At 48.0% G+C, this 17,500-nt stretch overlaps 9 protein-coding genes and 1 non-coding gene; 5 read left to right on the forward strand and 5 right to left on the reverse strand.

Moving 5' to 3' along the window:
• CNAG_05558 (CAMK/CAMKL/Kin4 protein kinase) overlaps positions 1–98 on the reverse strand; it is a 5,467-nt gene extending 5,369 nt beyond the window's left edge. The window contains exon 1 of the mRNA XM_012198264.1: positions 1–98. This exon is cut by the window's left edge and continues 122 nt beyond it. The gene's annotated coding sequence lies outside the window, so the exon portion shown is untranslated.
• Positions 99–1,106: 1,008 nt separating this feature from the next.
• On the forward strand, positions 1,107–4,653 carry CNAG_05559 (hypothetical protein). XM_012198456.1 has 4 exons: positions 1,107–1,209; positions 1,278–3,294; positions 3,346–3,505; positions 3,556–4,653. Exons 2-4 carry the CDS (start codon positions 1,278–1,280, stop codon positions 4,604–4,606), a joined length of 3,228 nt encoding a protein of 1,075 aa, XP_012053846.1. The 5' UTR covers positions 1,107–1,209; the 3' UTR covers positions 4,607–4,653.
• CNAG_08027 (hypothetical protein) lies at positions 4,367–6,406 on the reverse strand. XM_012198560.1 has 8 exons: positions 6,141–6,406; positions 5,928–6,065; positions 5,777–5,878; positions 5,621–5,722; positions 5,491–5,567; positions 5,352–5,437; positions 5,164–5,294; positions 4,367–5,104 (listed from the first exon to the last, which is right to left on the reverse strand). Exons 1-8 carry the CDS (start codon positions 6,160–6,162, stop codon positions 4,647–4,649), a joined length of 1,116 nt encoding a protein of 371 aa, XP_012053950.1. The 5' UTR covers positions 6,163–6,406; the 3' UTR covers positions 4,367–4,646.
• A 210-nt stretch (positions 6,407–6,616) lies between these two features.
• On the forward strand, positions 6,617–9,321 carry CNAG_05562 (hypothetical protein). XM_012198457.1 has 4 exons: positions 6,617–7,999; positions 8,059–8,422; positions 8,469–8,595; positions 8,653–9,321. The coding sequence occupies exons 1-4, from the start codon at positions 6,703–6,705 to the stop codon at positions 8,977–8,979; spliced, it is 2,115 nt and encodes a 704-aa protein (XP_012053847.1). The 5' UTR covers positions 6,617–6,702; the 3' UTR covers positions 8,980–9,321.
• On the reverse strand, positions 9,144–11,071 carry CNAG_05563 (histone deacetylase HOS2). XM_012198265.1 has 5 exons: positions 10,866–11,071; positions 10,753–10,815; positions 10,541–10,698; positions 10,226–10,486; positions 9,144–10,177 (listed from the first exon to the last, which is right to left on the reverse strand). Exons 1-5 carry the CDS (start codon positions 10,959–10,961, stop codon positions 9,328–9,330), a joined length of 1,428 nt encoding a protein of 475 aa, XP_012053655.1. The 5' UTR covers positions 10,962–11,071; the 3' UTR covers positions 9,144–9,327.
• Positions 11,072–11,203: 132 nt separating this feature from the next.
• Positions 11,204–12,967, forward strand: CNAG_05564 (peroxin-10). XM_012198458.1 has 6 exons: positions 11,204–11,432; positions 11,489–11,566; positions 11,627–11,784; positions 11,840–12,082; positions 12,129–12,515; positions 12,566–12,967. The coding sequence occupies exons 1-6, from the start codon at positions 11,330–11,332 to the stop codon at positions 12,629–12,631; spliced, it is 1,035 nt and encodes a 344-aa protein (XP_012053848.1). The 5' UTR covers positions 11,204–11,329; the 3' UTR covers positions 12,632–12,967.
• A 138-nt stretch (positions 12,968–13,105) lies between these two features.
• On the forward strand, positions 13,106–16,162 carry CNAG_05565 (hypothetical protein). XM_012198459.1 has 3 exons: positions 13,106–13,492; positions 13,553–13,705; positions 13,766–16,162. The coding sequence occupies exon 3, from the start codon at positions 13,782–13,784 to the stop codon at positions 15,933–15,935; it is 2,154 nt and encodes a 717-aa protein (XP_012053849.1). The 5' UTR covers positions 13,106–13,492; positions 13,553–13,705; positions 13,766–13,781; the 3' UTR covers positions 15,936–16,162.
• Positions 13,512–15,921, reverse strand: CNAG_13194. Its single transcript, XR_001046461.1, has one exon. It is a non-coding gene; the product is annotated as a hypothetical RNA (non-coding RNA).
• Positions 16,055–17,233, reverse strand: CNAG_05566 (hypothetical protein). XM_012198266.1 has 3 exons: positions 16,805–17,233; positions 16,417–16,744; positions 16,055–16,357 (listed from the first exon to the last, which is right to left on the reverse strand). The coding sequence occupies exons 1-3, from the start codon at positions 17,221–17,223 to the stop codon at positions 16,190–16,192; spliced, it is 915 nt and encodes a 304-aa protein (XP_012053656.1). The 5' UTR covers positions 17,224–17,233; the 3' UTR covers positions 16,055–16,189.
• A 130-nt stretch (positions 17,234–17,363) lies between these two features.
• CNAG_05567 (serine-threonine protein phosphatase) overlaps positions 17,364–17,500 on the forward strand; it is a 1,753-nt gene continuing 1,616 nt past the window's right edge. Inside the window, exon 1 of the mRNA XM_012198460.1 lies at positions 17,364–17,500. This exon is cut by the window's right edge and continues 174 nt beyond it. Within this exon, the coding sequence (XP_012053850.1) occupies position 17,500 (1 nt within the window). The 5' untranslated portion in view covers positions 17,364–17,499.

Consider the following 17,500-nt stretch of genomic DNA (forward strand, 5'->3'; position numbering starts at 1 on the left):
ACGAAGGGGAAGAGATGGAAGAGATAATGGAATGGGAAAGAGAAGGAGATGAGGTGGGCGACGATTGGTCAAACACGATGGCAGATGTTAGATGTTGGAAGAGGTCCGTGTGCAACAACTAACAACAAACGCCTAGTCGCCTGAAACTCTGCACCCATAATTCCCTGATTGAGTAACTTTCCCGGCGGTTGAACCCCCGACGCGTCAGTAACGGAAACACGCGTTTGGTGAGTTATTCATTATCGGTGTGTATGTATCACTGATGGGGAAATGCATACATGCAACTGTGGCATGCATACACACGGAAAGTATCAATCAAAATTCAAAATTCAGAAAGATAGATGGATCAGTTTTGCGGCTTGACCCTTAACCCAGGATCAATCCTACCGTGACTTACTATATTGTATATGCCGTTCCTGTGTACTTGCGATGTGCCACCCACAGCCATCACTCCCGCTCCATTGAATGACTATCATACCCGCACACGCGGATCACGTTGGTTTCCGTATTCGCTATGTACTGTACGAAGACCTTGTTATGCAGCTACTGGAGTAATTATAATAATAATATATCGCAACAACTTCTTCGTTTGCGTGAGTAGTACGACCCGAGTAGTCTTAGTTCTTAATGGAAAGCAGGAATAACGAACTTCCTTGCATCATCACTAATGGCTGCGAGGCTTCATACCAGAATCACTGCGTCCGTCCGATGAGGGCAATCATTAACGCGTATCGACGGTAGTAGTAGTATGTATGTGTAACAACAGTTATTAGTCATCGATCATCGATCGTAACTTTCGACTTCCCACACTGAAAAAAGCACAGTAGAACACACATTTGTTGTCTGACGGTACTTGACGCGCTTCTCTATCCTCTACGTAAATACACAGCTTAAACTCGAGTGAGTGGTGTGGCTTCTAACTACAACAACGCAAGCATAAAAGTACAAGCATATGGACTTGAAATGGCGTCAACTGAAACTCCGTGCCTTTTGCATCTGTTTCGGAAATGTGAAACGAACACTTTGCTTATATGGAAAAGAAAATAAGTTTTGCATCCCAGTTATTCCTCGTGATGACATCAGGACATCACACCTGGGCGTACGGCCGTACCGCGAAGCAGCTGGCAGCGACAACGAACAACTGAATGTCGACATGCAAAAGACTGTCTTCGTCGGTGGAGCTTCATGTGATTGAGTCTCAAATTCGCAGTAGGTAGCGTCCTGCCACCGCTTAGTACACCCCGATAATCTTCTAAACTTATCGAATGACTCTCCAGATGACAGAAGACGAACTGCTGAAAACCCTCCCGACCCCCTTCACCTCTGCTTCCTTCATCCAGACTCTCATCACGCTCCCCGACAGCGAGGCTATTGGCTTATGCTTCAATCTACTCATCTCTGGTAAAGTCAACGATGTTGTCTTAGCCAAAGACGTCATAGGGCAAGGACTCGAGAAGGGACTGGTGTACTTCGCGGATGTCCTTGCCTCAACTGAAGAAGTGACAGAGGAAGAACTTGAGAAAGTCGTAGGGGCTCGGGAGGAAACATTGCGGGCTTATATAGGGTTAGAAGAAATGCGGCGCCGACTTGACACATGGGAGATCATTTCTCCCAAACAGGTCGCTGCTACTGAGGCCAAAGAGGAAGCGCTCGGCGCTCTTATGATCGACAAAGACGAGAGACAGCCACTTTCTCAAGATGACATGGAGCTTGGTGATCCATGGGGAGGGTACGGAGATCCCAAGGAAGAGGATCCGAAAGAGTCTACCCTTTTGGACGATCCATGGTTGCAGAATTCATCTGTTCCCGCTTCTGAATCCACTTTTCAAGTTGTGAATACTCCGGCCGCACCTTCCATTACCGCATCTGAAACCGCCGATCCTCTTCCGATCGCCATGTCCGAATTTCTTTCACAGCCAATTGTAATATCGGCTTTGTCTCTCGCTTCTGCTTCATCTTTACAAGCTTTGAAGCTGCTCTGTCAACACCAACATCGGGAATTGTATCCCTATAGGTTTAATCTTTTGGAAGCCGTCCCTGGATGGGTTTCACCTAGTGATTTGGAATCAGTTGAATTATTGCCCGCAGTGGACAGCGACGATAATGAAAGATGGGTACCCCCAGTAGTAACATCCGCTATTGTGGCCCATCAGGCATTTCCACAGATTATCAACGATGTGTATTTACCCTCGTCCATGTCCACTATTCCACCTACCATCCTTCTCCAGCCATGCCAGCATGCCGTCTCCCCCTCAGATCTCGCAAAATGGTACACCGCTCACGTTCTATCGTTGGATGAAGTGGGCATTCTCGATATACAACTCGCATGGGTTCAGCACGGGGCGTCTTTGGGTGTGCCTTCACTCGATTCCCTGGGCGAGGACCTCACTCTCCTTTCTCGGCTAGTGTATGACGCAAATCTTACCCAAGACCAACATGTAAAATGGACCCTCGGAAACTGGATGTTAGCAAAAGAATCGGACATCATAGCTGCGTATCTTTCCAGTTCAACCCCAGAAAGTATTGCTGGTGACGTTAGACGCCTCGTTATGCCCTATCTCTATGTCCTCGAATCCCGTGCGGAAAGAGCAGGGATACCCTCGTCCAATCTTATTTCAGACTCACTCAACTCCACAATACTTTCTCTTCCGCTCCGTTTGGCGCTACCACTCTTTGAAGCATCCAAGGCTACTCTTCCCCCTTCTGAAAGAGTGATACGCAACGATCTGGATGTGGCTCGATTGGCTCTTGCATGCTTGTATGGCAGTCAAGAAAGAGGCGGTGCCGTTTGGTCAACGATGTCATCTATCTTTGAGTGTCTTCCTGTCTGGGAGCTGACTGGAGAAGACGCTGAGGACGAGGAGCTTACAAGTACGACTCTCGATTCCATCTCAAATTTCCTTCGCCCTACATCTGCTTCCACATCACCACCTTCTAAGAGCGATATTCTTTTCTTTTTCCAGCCTTTGCCCTTCGCCTCTCTTTCTCGGGCTCTTGATATTCTTGACGTCCAACTCGAAAGTGGAGAAATACTGGCCAGATGGGGTGTTGAGAAACGACTAGGGGAGCTTCTAGGGATGACGGGGGATCAAAAAGGACAAATGGAGCTGGCAGAGAGATTAGTGAGACAAGGCGAAGCCTCAGTAGGGAAAGGGGGGGATGATCGCTGGCGCAGATTATGGAACGATATGGAGAGGCTGTCGAGCGGCGAGGGGCTTTTGAAGGGCGCCCTGGGGACATTAACTCAACAGGCCAGAGGTAGAGTATACTTCGATGGAATCCTACGTTCCGGCGGTAAGTTACTAAAGTTTGGTTGGTAAGCTTGAAGCTGATGTGGTCTTTTAGATTTCGAAATTGCGAAGAAAATGCTCAAAATGCTCCAAGGTGATGGGGCAATTGATGACGCAGCCGTCGAAGAGGTTGTATTGAAGGTCTCAAAAGACTTTTATGTATGTGCGGATAGCTGCAACATTTACACTGGAAACATGAAGCTCGCATATGACGCGTAAGTCACTACTTATCTTCTGTTATTGATTATTTCTTACCCTGATTTAGCTTATCTGTTGCTCCTTCAACGCCGGCTACCGTCGCTGAGAGGCAATACATCGAAGCTACGTCTCGCCTATCGTCATTCTCCACTTTCACTTTGTCGCCACGTGAAATCAGACACGATGTCAACCCCTTAAGCCTATTGTCAACGGTTTTATCTGACAGTTCAAGCGATGCCTATAGACTTCCTGATTTGATGCTTGATTTGGCGGAAAAGCTGGGATGTCGAAATGAGATAGACCACGGCCTCGTTTGGGGGATGGTAGGACGCGCAGCGATTGCCAAGGAAGATTGGACAATGGCAAGTAAGGCTGTAGGAAACATGGTGCAAACAGTCAAAAAGAGCCAGAGCAGCCAGACAGCTGTAAAACAGGAGCAACAAATAAATCATATTGCCGAGTCTGGCAGTACGCTTCGTTCGGAGACTTGGGCCCTTGCGCACGCATTATCTTCCCAGCCAGAATTCTCCGATATCCCAGCCAAGCTCAAGTTTGTTTCTTCTGCTATCGAACTTTGCCCTGCTTCGGAGCTACCATCGATTATTGAGACCTTCCGGCAAATCGAGAAGGGGCGTATTAGGCTTGACGAGGCAGCCAAGAGACGAAGGATGAAGGGAATCGCCGCCCCCCAATTGCCATCAGAGCCTTCTATAGGTGTATCTAACGTGGCAGCAGTGCAGGAAAGAGTTCTGGGATCGCGGACGGCAGCCAAGGCTGCTAAGCTAGCTTTAGACATCGGTGGCCGTCTGACTGCTCATCGACAACTACCATCGCCCGCTCTACTTTCTTCAGCGACATTTAGTTCACCATTCGCCGGGCACGAGTTGTCAAGGCCGTTATCCAGGAATTCAGCCACAGGGAGTGAAGTTGGTTCAGATGGCGGTTACAAGGTCGGGGGGTCTTTATCTTCGGGGAGCGCTGGAGCGCGAGATTTGTTTGAACATCTGGGGAGGGACGAAGCTGAGAGAGTTAGAAAAGGGGCTAGGAGAGCTTTGGTGAGAGGTGTGGGATGGTTATTGGGTGCCGATGAGAGCGAAATTGCTGGTGTGGAGCAATAGTACAATAGGTAAAACATCATGCATAGAAGAGCAAACCTTCCTACAAGCTATTCTGTTCTTTTTCTGTTGTTGATCGATGTGCGAGACTGCCTGCCAGCAACCGCTCCCCCGCATCAGGGGTTGGACCATAGCCTTTCATGGCGTGATCAGCGCCTGAAAGCCACTGAACAAAATCTCTGGCCCCTGCCGGTACCAGCCCGACTGCATCTCCACAGAACCTAGCAAAATTGGAATAGAATGGTAATCGAATGATTCGGCTCTCGTTATCATCTAAAGCAGAGATGATATGTTCGACAACAGCTCGAGGCTGAACCGGAGGGCAAAGAAAGTCGAAAAGCCGATTTGTAGGAAGCTTTACACGGTTGAATAAAGATGTAAGTGTATACGCTGGTAAGACAAGAGTGGTCCTGATACCAGGTCTTTGGTACCGGCTATCTAACTCAAACCGCAATGTTTGATGTAAGCTGAGCACTGCAGCTTTACTTGCGCAATAATCAGCTACAGACGGCAGTCATTATCAGTGATGTCATCAGATCAGATGTTAGAGGACAACGTACTCATTTGAGCAGCACCGACGATGCCTAATATGCTAGACATAGTTACGATATGCCCTCTACCTTGACGTAGCATGGCCGGAAGAAACGTTTTGAGGACCCAAAAGTGCGCAAGAGTATTGGATCCAAACGTGCTTAGTAGACGTAATTCAGCGGGCGCGGACCAAACGTCACATTTTTGTGGACTTTACCTTGTTATATCCTCTTCAGTCAGATCTAGGAGTAGCTTGCCATTCACTATACCGGCATTGTTTATTATTATGGTAGGATCACCAACCTGAGAAAATATTGAGCACCTTAAAGTGATGAGCCATAGTAGAATGCACCCACTGCTTCTCGCACTCGGGCAGACATTCCCATTACTGCGTTATAGTCAGAGACGTCACACTCAAATACATGAATATGACCTATCCTAGTCGTCAGCACCACCCCTAGCGTTGAAGTAAGGTGAGAAACTTGCTGTGGGTGAATGGTTGCTTTGGTAATTCTTTCGTGAGTATGGCCACAGCGACACTACGGTCCGCAAGTGTTTCCGCCAATAGAGCACCGATGCCCGAGCCACCTAGCATAGCAAGTTATTACTCTCGGACATTTTAAAGGGCGAACTGTATCATACCTCCCGTGATAAGTACTACTTGATCTTCCCATCGTAGTTTGGGTGGAGCGCGAAACCACCGAGCTTGGTTGGCATATCGCCAATCGGCATAGAGTAATAGTTCTGCATTGGTAGCATGCGATTTTGGTCATAGAAAGATGAATGGACTCACGAATGAAACAAATAGCCACTCCCCAGAAACAGGATACAAAGAGTAGTAGACGGCTTGAGATTGAACAGAAATGGAGAGCTATTGGAATGAAGATGGCAAGATAAGGAGAGAAAATGGTTTTACGTAGGCAATATACAACTAACAAAAGGGGGAAGTTTAGTATTGATCAGAGACCTGGACATGTTGTATATAGGACTGGGCTAATAGACTCACCGATGTCAAGGGTGAGTGCCATGGCGATGGCGGTCTTGTACGTGACCGCCTCGTCTTTACACGATTTCAGCAGGTATTTCGTTTGTTGTACGCGATTACGGGAACCTCATACGTTCAGACGCGTTAATATTTTTTATACAAAAGAAAGCACAGATCGTCGATTAACTTAATTTGTGCACAGACATAACCTATACGCCATCAGAATACGCCCTAATAGCGTGCCTCTGCGGCTATGTATGAAATATTCAGTGGGAGGTTGCTTCTCTATCATGATTCTGTAATTGTGCCATCATTCCATTATTAGAACATTTAGTACAAGCTAGGATATTAGTAGGGCATTTCGTCTGTAGTAGAATGAAAGCTAATAGTCGGTCTGGTCCATTTGTATTGAGAATTAGAAAATGTTCTTGCCAAGGGCAAGATTAGCGGCATCGGTGTTCTTCATCGTCCCTGACGCGTTCACTAGCCGGTAATTTCGTTCACTCGTCCCCGGCATTAATCGCAGATATTATAATCTCTTCTGTCTACAAAACCCCACCTCCGCATACCCCCAGAAGACAAAATGGCTGTCAGCCCTCTACCGAGCTCTACCGAGCTTGTCTTCTATTCCCAAAAACGTAGGCGGCGGCGCATCTGCTCGACCGCAACTGGCAGTCTTTCCACCCCTGACCCTACACGAATGACTTCTGATCCTTACAAGCGCGTCGGGATGCGCTTTTCATCAGTCCCTCGCCTCCTAATCACCTTCCTATCTCTCCTGCTGCTTGTATCGGCCGCACCGCCATGCGTACGTTTTGCAGACTACGATTCCATCAACCAGATGTTCATTGATGGCGGACCGGGAACCAAAGTTCTACTTTGTCCTAATCGTCTTTACCGACTCTCTGGTCCCATCATTTTTACAGCAGCGGACCAGGAGATTGCAACCTATGGCTATCCCACTGGCTCAGAACGTGCTGTCCTCCGCGTGGAGGGCAGAAACACTGCGACAGCGATCCAGGGAGACTGTCGACGATGTGCGAGAGTCTCCGTAAAAAATCTAGTGGTTGACGGAAATAGAAAGAAGCTAGGGCGTATGCGAGACTTCCAGCTTGCAACAGGCCTTGTTGTTCTCGGTGGAAATGAAGGCCAGAGTATTCAGAATTCTTGGATCAAGAATCCTCGGGGCTTCACGGCTATCCATATCCGAGAAGGTGACAAACTTCAGTGTAGCGGTGCTAGAGTAGAGAAGAACGAGATTGGCCCTGTAGGAGAAGAGTACGATCCGGAGAAAGATGGGGACGACCCAGAAATGTCTCCGCTCGGTCGGCCTCTTGCAGACGGTGTTTCCATCGCATGCCGAGATTCTTTCATTCGCGACAATACCTTTCGCGATAATACTGATGCGGCTATCGTCGTTTACTGCTCGCCAGGTACTCTCATCCACGCCAACCATATCTTCGCGCAATCTCTTTCTGCGATGGCTGGTATCTTGATGGTGGATTCAACGCCGTTTAACGGTGATTATACTGGCACTGTAGTCAGATCCAATATCATTGATGCTGTCTCGCGTACTATTCGCGTAGGCATCGGGATCGGGCCTACCGTATGGTCGGATGACACGGAAACAATACTTACAGGAGGCAGTGTCATTGGCAATGGATTAAAGGGGAGATATATGGGATATGGAATTGCGGCAGCTGGACTAAAACAGTGGACGATCAAGGACAACTGGGATGAAGCCAAACACGAGGGAAGAAAGAGTGCGAGATGCTTCGATGAGCCAGTCAACCCAGACCCAATAGGGCTTCTTTATAACCGACCAACGATGGAGGATTGCACTGTTCAGTCAGGGTTTGCGGACCATGACTTCCAATATCGTACGTTGAGGCTTCGCCATCCAATCACTACTGTTTGGCTCACATTTATGAACTCGCAGTCGTCTGTATTGATGGACTTTATGACAAAACAAACCCTCCCAAGCACGACCCCGCTCCTCTAGCTCATGATCCATCCCCGACAAATGCGCAGGAGGACAATACTGTGCAGCAAGATGGTGGTGACTCTAAATCTAAATCTATCGAGCAACCCAGGGAAGCGAGCGACATCGAGGCTGAGCCATCTGTCGAGAAGATGTTTTCAACAGGCTCGGAGATGATGGATGATGTCCTTGAACATTCTCATCAAAGGATGCATGAGGTCATTGACCACCTGAGTAGGAGAATTGATATCTTGGGTGCTGCGAGCGCGGGTAAAGGAAGTGGGGATTCCAAAATTTCTGAAGTCTTGGATCCTGCCATGTCGTGAGTGCGCCTTGCATGGTCCCCACAAGTCTGACTATTAGAATAGATCACATTTGGAGAAGTTGCAAAGGAAGATAGAGCATCTTGAATTCTCCCTTCGTTCTCAAATTGAGACTGCCATCCAACTTCGTTCCGCCATCCAAGGATGGGACCAGGAAATGGCTTTGGTTACAGTAAGTTTCTTCCATCCTCCCTGGTTCATCAGGAGATTGACTTGTCTGGCGTTATAGGATTGGGAATATGATATCCTTTTAGATGTCCGTCATAAACTGGAGTTATCATCGTACCCTCATGATCAGCCGCTTGATCCCAGACTCATGCGTGGTCAAAGTTATCTAAACAACGAAGCCGTACTTGTCGATGATCATTCGCATCCTTCTCTTGAGGGTGAGAATCTACGCGCGATGAGCGATCGGGCACGGCTCAATGCGAATGAAGAGGCGGGATCACGTGCAAGTGTTTTGCATGTTGGCTTAATAGGAGGAGGCGTGATAGCATTGGCCTGGGTAGGATTGCGCTGGTGGAGAAAGAGGAAAGTCCATGGGAAGCTTCTGTGAACAGGTGATTTTAGACTTCTTATAGTATTGGGGAATTGAGAGGGTAGTTGCCTCGATCTCTTTGTACTTGTATCAGCATCGTAGCAGCAGGTATCCCTTAGGAAATCGTGCCAAAAAAACCTCTTAAAGCATAAAAGGCAAGCATACTTGATCTCAATTTCAAGCAGATGACAAACGCAGTGTGCATTTTTTCGACTCATCGCTTTCGGCTTATTACCGTACAACCGTCATCAATACAACAATCATTTATACTTAGCACAATCCTAGAAAGCCATGAATCCTTATATGGGGTATTTTTAGGTGATGCCGGGTATGTGATATGACCAGCAGGTAATTAGTCGGGATACTCTAAAATCTTCTTCTCGCGCCACCGAAATACCTCCCTGAACCGACCCCATCACCACTACCACCAACTTCTCTATCCAGCCATTCTATCTCCTTGCCTTTTCCTTCCCTTCTCTCTTCTGTTCTCTCATCCATCTTTTCGGTAGCCGATTTTTCGTCTTCCTCTAATAATCCTTGTAGATCAGGAGGAATTTCCTGCATTTGGACGCTAGGAGCACCACCAAGATATCTGAGCTTTTCGCGAATAGATATTCTGATGCGTTCAAGCGACTTGGCAGTATTGAGGTTTTGGATTTTACCTGTCAATGGCGGATGAAGCTTGTAATCAGGGGCGAAGAATTCGTAATAGTTGTTTTGTGGGAGTTCGTTCGATAGTTGAACACCGGCGAGAACACCAGTCTCGTATGTCCAACAGCGAGACACAGACGATTGACGATAGCCGCCTCCGCCAAGAGCAAGCAGAGGAAGTCCAAAGGATTTGATAAATCTAACACATTCTCCGTGGGCAGCGATAGAGAGGTTGAATGTTCCCAATCTATCGCATCCTAGAGAATCTGCACCGCACTGTAGGACAATTGCTGAAGGCTTGAATATAGTGATAGTTGGTTCCATCACTGCTTTAAACAGTGATATGTAGGACTCGTCATCTATGCCATCTTGCAAAGGGACATTGAGACAGAAATATTTGCCCAGATCGGAGCCAATTTCTGATAAATTACCGGTGTTAGGGAAGAAGTCGGCGGCGTATTTGTGGAAGGAAACGGTGAGAACACGGTTAGAGAGATAAAATGCTTCTTGCACGCCGTCGCCGTGGTGAATGTCGATATCAATATAGAGCACACGAGGATGATATCTACAATCACGTCAGTTGCTGAATTACGCTACGAACAATTGGTCTCACCTTAAAAGCTCAAGGATACCCAAAACGATATCGTTTACATAACAAAATCCACTTGCTTCACCTTTTTTTGCGTGATGTAATCCACCGCTCCAGTTGATAGCAATGTCTGCACTTCCACTTGAAAGTTTTCTGGCGGCGGCGAGTGAACCACCCGCATATTGTTTGCAAAAAGAAAATAGATCGTAGAAGATGGGGCAATCGTCACCGACATTGAATTTCGTCCAGTCTTTTGTTAGTGCTTGAGCATTTTTTGGCGTGACTCTAATGGGCGAAGGACATCAGTGCATGACATACGTTGGGGGTTGTTTCACATACCGTTTGAGAAAGTCGACATAATCTGCTTCGTGGAATTCCAGTAATTCCTCTTCCGTAGCTGCACGAGGGGCATGATACGACATTTTTTCGTGTAAGCCGTAACTGAGTACGAGTTGGTTCGTCAACTCCAGCCGATGCGGTCGCATAGGATGGCGTTCCTGAATTTGATAGTTTAGCCGAATTATTACAAAGCTTCTGACAGATGGTCTCACCCCATAATGGTAATTTCCGACATTTTTAGGATGGTAATAGGCGACGGATGGATTTGAATGCGCCTGATGCCCATTCAGTAAATTACTTTGCCAGCAGCACGGGTGCGACTCACTCGAATGTGGCCTTGTTCTGGTTCAGGTAATACGGGATTCCGGGGATCGTAAAAGAAAGGGCTATTTGAGAATGTTGGGTAGTCCGTGAGAGTCATGCTTGGGAATCGGACAGTAAGGTTTCCGTTGATCTTTTAGTGTCCGGCTGAATACTTGGGGAAGCTTTCTGGTGAGAGGAAAGCAAGGCGAAGGGCGAAAGTCTATAAGCATGAAGAGCGACGGAAAGAACAAAGATCAGATCAATTAGCGGGAACGACTTAGGTGAATGTTTGTTACGTAATCTTGAAAATGTCTGCCTTGTAACCGGCGGCGGTTGCTCATGGTCGAAGAACCGGTCACCTTTCGTCGTTGCTACCGGCTCTGCGTCCGTCGCTTCTTTTCTGACGATGTCAGAATAGCGAGCCGTGTAGAATGTCCGTAAAGACGACAGCTCTCGCCATCCACAAAATCTAGACTGCAGTACGATATGGACGCACCTGTAGCCTCTTCTTCATCCCACCATCCCCAAGCTCCTCTTCCGGCACCTTATGCCGACCTCTCTTTCGAGCCTGCTTCGCAGGCCCAGATATGTAAGTCGCTCTTTGACGTATTATCGGAACCGTTTAAGCTCAGCGAGATCACGTAGTGCGGTCTCATCAAAGGGATACTGCTCAAGTCCATCGACTTACGGAGCTCGCATCGGAAATAACCAGGTCCTTGGCAGGTGCGATTCTATGGCAGGTACCAGCCTGAGTTATATGTGCTAATCTTGTATAATATGAAGGAACCCGATGGATGGCTCAGAAACAGATGATAATCGAACTACTTATCAAAGGTATCTATTTAAGTCTCACATTGGGAAGAGGAAGTCAGACCTTGGGGGAAGAGTATACAGACATACTCCCGTATTCTCCGAGACGGAAATCTTCCCCATCCAAAACAGTAAGGTTATCAAATATCACAATTTGACGAATGTGGCTTAACGTTTATCGATAAGAGACGATTTCTCACGATCATGTTTCTCATTTTCCCTACAATCCTTGTATCACCAGCATCTACCAGCTATATGCGAACTGGCGGACTTTCACAAACTTCTTCAAGATGGAGGATAGCAAGGGAGAAGATCGGAGACTTCCTAACTTCTCCGGTAGGTAGGGCGATTCCGGAACTGCACATGATAGCATTCTTATTTCGAGGGCGATTCTTCGAGCTTGCGAGGCGCGTTACGGGCATGTCCTATGTGAGTTTAACATCTGTCAAGCCATCACTGACTGCTATTGTATCAGATATCGGCTCTTCCGCCCAGGCCACCCGAGCAAATCCCCCCATCATACGAACCTCTTGGCCTTCTCTTGCTTATTCCATTTATCCACCGTATGCTCCGCCCTCTGCTGAGCTCGCAAGCTGAATTGCCTGAGCCAGCTAATCATGAATCATGGATAGCGGGTACTATTCATGCTGGGAAGCCAACAGATCGTACTCCTATAGTCGGCGCTAATACATCCTATGATTCACCAAACACATATCTCACGCAAGAAGCTCTCGAGCTTCCCGAACGTCAGTGTACTTTATGTCTCGAACCTAGGGGCACCGGAGAGGGCAGTGGAGGGACAGTAGCTGTGACCGAGTGTGGGCATGTGTTCTGTTGGGGATGTTTAGGTGGGCTTGAAAAGGTACGTTCATTATTTGTCCGTTGATTGTTATTGACACTTTGTCTTGGCAGCTGGAATGCCCTTTGTGCAGACAGTCGTTACGGATGGAAAGGCTTACCGCGGCATATAATTTGTAGAGCCTCAACTGTATTAGACCTTTTTACACGTTTGTTGGCATTGGTCCTTTCTTCTAGATAGTGCTATATTATTGTCCCTCAAGCAACTTCTGTCATTGCCAACATACTACTGCTTTATACATTTTGTTGTTCCGGCTATTCTGGCGTAGGTTTACTATCGAACGCTCTACCAGTCCGCTTATCCAACTGGAATATCGGAAGGACCAGCTGTTATCCCCCTATACAAACCAACACGTAGCGCACATAATACATAGCATAGTCTAGTGTTGTAGGTTGTAGAAATGTATAGCATGGAAGGATCCAGTCTAGTGTGCTGCGGTAATGTATGGTACTAGCGGAATCAAAAGTCCCGGAACCGTAGACCCTTGTGAAATGACCGAGAGACAGGATAATTAGCCAGCCACAGCGCGACTGACCTTGAGTTCCCTGAACTGGGCGATTTCTTTGTTTGTGTGTCTCGCTGGCCAATCACATCGAGCCTCCCGTTTCCCCGCCCAGTCATCTTCTCTTTCCTCCCCTCCACTCCATACATCCACCACCCAGAACAATCGAGCACTTATCCATATCCATAGCGGCACTGCTTCCCTTACGCACATTCCTCTACATCTCCACCATCCGCCCGTCCACGCTCTTCCACCGTTGTCCCTACTGGCACAAAATCAATACACACCAAATACGGAACACAACAGCCAAGAACTATAAACATACATCCTATCCATCAGTTCGCGACATCTTTCAGCAACTGTGTGTTTTCTCCGCCTTCCCAAGACAGCAGGACATATCACTTTCTTTCCTCCTTGTCGACTTCCTGACGTACTGTAAAGACATCGGAAGGAAAAGGCAAACATTGCAGGTAATTTGGCAAGTCATCTTATCCATGCCAGTACGGGTTATAAGCTGATACATATCATCTCTTCGTAGACACGATCCCCGCCTCTATAGCACTAGGTCAACGTCCGCTCTTCCCATTCCCTTTTCCTATCTGCCTTGCCTAGCGCTTTCGTGGTTGTCCGTCTGACACTCATCCAGCAATATTGTTTGTTTGAGCGGTGACCAAAAGCCGCCATCCATATAGTGAGTGACGACGCGCATTCGCCTCCGACCATCCCAACACGTATACTAAACTTGCCTTAGTTTACATTAGCATATAATGACTGTTCCTCACACCCCAACTACCATCCAACGATATCCTCCGTCCCTCTCCCAGTCACCTTCCGGCCCATCCCGTCCTCCACGTACCTATCCTATTCCATCCATAGACTCCTCTGTCGCATCTCCCCCCATTCCTTCAGCTCCTCTGAACGAATACACCTCTCTCCAGGACCTTCTCCAGCGGGCGGGATACAAAGAGACTAGAGTGTACACCCCTGAAGCAGAAAAGGTGCGAAAACACATCAAAAAAACGTTGGACGATAATGAGGAGGAAGTCAACGCGCTTTATGGGACTTATGGATTTGACAGGACAAGAGGACTAGGCATTCACCATGCGCACCAGAATGTAACGGAACCTATCATACCTATGAAGAGATCAGCATCCATTCTTCGCTCCCTTGCCCTTCAAGCGGCCGCCAGGTCCAAAGCCGCTGTCAAGGAGGAGGCTCCGGAGCATTCCTGGTGGACAACGTGGGGCAAAACCCAGAAGATTTCGTCCCCAGAAGCGCCCACAAAAGTCGGTCTAGGCCTTGCGAAAAATGGAGAAGGTGTGAGGAAAGTCCAATCCGCTTGGGATGTAGAAAGAGGTAGATGGAGGAGGGCCGAGACAGAATCTCCGCCACAAGAAGAGCGGCCGCCTTTGCCTCAAATGAGGCAGGCGAGCATTCCCCATGAGATGACGGCGGCCACAGGCTACACAACCACAAAAACGGCAACTTGTCCAATGGACAGAGATATCTTTTCCTCACCTCCACCTCCCCAGGCTTTATCTGATGATGCTTTTGGCTATTGTCCACTTCCTGATGATTATGAGGCCCAGTGCGATGAAGATGAAGCCTTGTACGCTATGGGTGTAAATGATTACGACGTTTACTCTATCGGTTCGTATTCCGCCTCAGAATCCGCCCATTCCATGCACAGCAGGACACCGAGTGATGACCGCGCGGAGAGAGAAATCAGGGACTTTGAGAATGAAGTGGATGATGGATTACTCGATGAGGTCAATGAAGTTGGGAAGAGGTTGTTGGCAAGCGCAGTCGAGTACGATGAAGATTTGGAATGCGACTCTCCTCCAATGAGAACGTGGGTCCTTCCACAGGTGGACGCCTCCCGTCCCCATGAAGCTCCGAAGATTCCTCTCCCTTCTCCCCCTGTCGATGTCGCTCCCCCTGAGGAAAAGATGGACAAGGTTCCAGAACCGGCAAAGCCTTTAAAATATGGTGATCGGGCAACCAAACTCCGCCTGGCTCACTCAACCCCCAATCTGAAAAAGTCCGACACAGAAAGCCCTTCTCTTCCTGCCGGTTGGCTCAGATCCATCCGCAACGCTCTTCTCGGTTCTACTCAGACTCCAAGCCCAACTCCTGCTACATCTTCTTGGAATCCTTCCATACCCATCAAAGTGACAGCCCCGACTCCTGCTCAACCTCGACTTGTCACAGCTGGGCCAGTCATCTGTGATTCTGCTTCAGGAGACGCCGAAGACTTACCCCCAATTCCTACCCCAAAGGCCAAACAGTCTTCAGGACCGATTTCCCTTTTGCGCTTGCGACCATCCATTGCAAAGTTGCGCGACGCTGTTTTGGGTCAATATGCAGAAGCCGATAGAGATGATCCCTTAGTGTTGAGCCCGAGGATGGACTGGAAGCAGCAAGGGGAGCAGTTTGCTGGATGGAGTCCTATGAAGAAAAAGAGTGATGGAGGTGAGGGAGAATCCTTGTATAGTGCGAGGGGTGTGGGTGTTGATTTCTCTAAATCATTCTTCTACAAACCAGGAACCCCACCCAAAGTCAAAGCTTCAGGAGGTTGCGAAACCCCAAAGGCCAGTAACACAGTGTCTCGCGGACTGAAGAAACAGCGATCAATCAAGTCGTTACAAGCTGCCCTGCTGCTTCCTGTCGCATCCAGCCCTATCCCTCCTGTCCCTCCAATTCCCTCCCATCTTTCTACACCAAAACGCATACCAGTGCTCGCCATCCAAAGCCCACAAGCAGCGCGGCCAAGAGAGCTGGTCTTGGATGGGGACGAATTTAATCCGCAAAGTGCCCCAGGAAGTGACAAGAGGGGAAGAGCGAACATAAAAAAGGGTAACGGGGTGAGAAGGAGAAAGAGTAAGAAGAAGAGTGTTTTGAAGGAAGAGTCGCCGATTTAGAATGTTGTGATGGGTTCGTGAAGCTCTCCCGCGTATTTTGGTTTGTTATTACCCACCCATATTATACGCTGCTGCCACTTGTTTAATATTTAACGTCCGTAATGCCTCTAATGTTTGTTTACGTTCCATATGCCCGAAACGATTCAATCAAGTAACTCTATGAGGAGTGAGAACCGTAATACACCATAATTGCCATACTATGAAAATTCTATTATATTGGGTATTCCATTTGATACAGCATCGCGAGTCATCCTTCACTTCCTTCGGGTGCTACCTTGTTCATTGAACGCCCCGGCACGCCTCTCCCCTACTCGATCCAAGAAATCTTTCTTCTCTAAATATCCACCGTTTCGCCGATTGGCGGCAAGTTCATCCGCCATCGAAGCACTCGATGACGTATGGCTTTTCCAATCCATCTGCGACTATCAAGTGATATGTATATCAGCCCCCAATTCTGCGAGTCAATCATGTAATGAAGTACCTTTTCAAGTGTTGTCATCTTCTTCCCCTTATCTAAAGCTGCAGACATCTGCTCCAATGTCTGGCGCTTTCGACGAGGGGGTCCTTTCGGTCGAGCAGTCACAGAAGGGGCGACAACTGAGGTTGAGGTTGGTGCGTTTGCGTTAACGGCGGCTGTTGACTTGTCTGGATCGCGAGAAGCAGGAGGAGGTAGGGTTGGTGTTTTTTGTTGGGATAGGGGTTGTTTGGTGGCCAAATCAGGTTTGTCTTCGTCGAGATCGGGTTTTGCAGCCAAACTGTTGAGGTACGCCACAGCTTCTGGATCTGAAGCCCGTAATCTGACAGTCTCACTAGAAGATATTAGCTCTTCTATCACTTTCTTTGATTTGCGCTACCAAACATGGACTCACTATATTGTTTCACCGGCAAACCTTCTAGGCCGCTTGATTTCTACCATCTCTTCCGCTTCCTTGACGGATTCTGTGGGAGCTCCCGATAGCTCAGCCTTCATCCTTTCAAACTCTTCCCTGGCTTTTCTTCGCCTTTCCTTTGCTTCGTTCTTTGCATCTTCCTCCAGCTTAGACTTTTTTGTCGCCCTCTCATCGCTCTCCGCATCGTCATCCTCAGAGGCGGAGCTCGAAGAGCAACTTGAGCTACCAGCTGCCGAGCCCGAACCGTCGCGTTTTGCTCTAGGCTTGCGGCTTCTTTTTACCTTGGGGGCCTCAGGAATGAATTCGGTGTCTGATTCATCTGATGGAAGGTTGGCTGTTGCAAGAGTCGACATTAGAAATGGTTGTTGTAGCAATATGGTGCATGAAAAACAAAACATGAAGAATGGTGAAGGCTAAAAGTTGGTAATACATGCAGTTGTCACAGTAGCGAAGCCCACGGAGATCAAGAGAACTCCAGCCCCATTCGACTCTTATTCTAAGAGTTGGAACGATGACCGACGGAGCTGATTATATCAGAGGAACTTTGTCATCCGTTGAAATTGCCGCATAGGTGATTCTGGGAAGAACAGGCATATCCCGCGTCAAGCAGCTGCTTTCTCAAGCTAATAGTAGAGCGTCCGGGAGTAGGCGTACCATCCACAGCTGTACCGATTA

The sequence above is a fragment of the Cryptococcus neoformans genome, chromosome 14 (genome assembly GCF_000149245.1).
Source record: "Cryptococcus neoformans var. grubii H99 chromosome 14, complete sequence".
NCBI classification, from domain to species: domain Eukaryota; kingdom Fungi; phylum Basidiomycota; class Tremellomycetes; order Tremellales; family Cryptococcaceae; genus Cryptococcus; species Cryptococcus neoformans.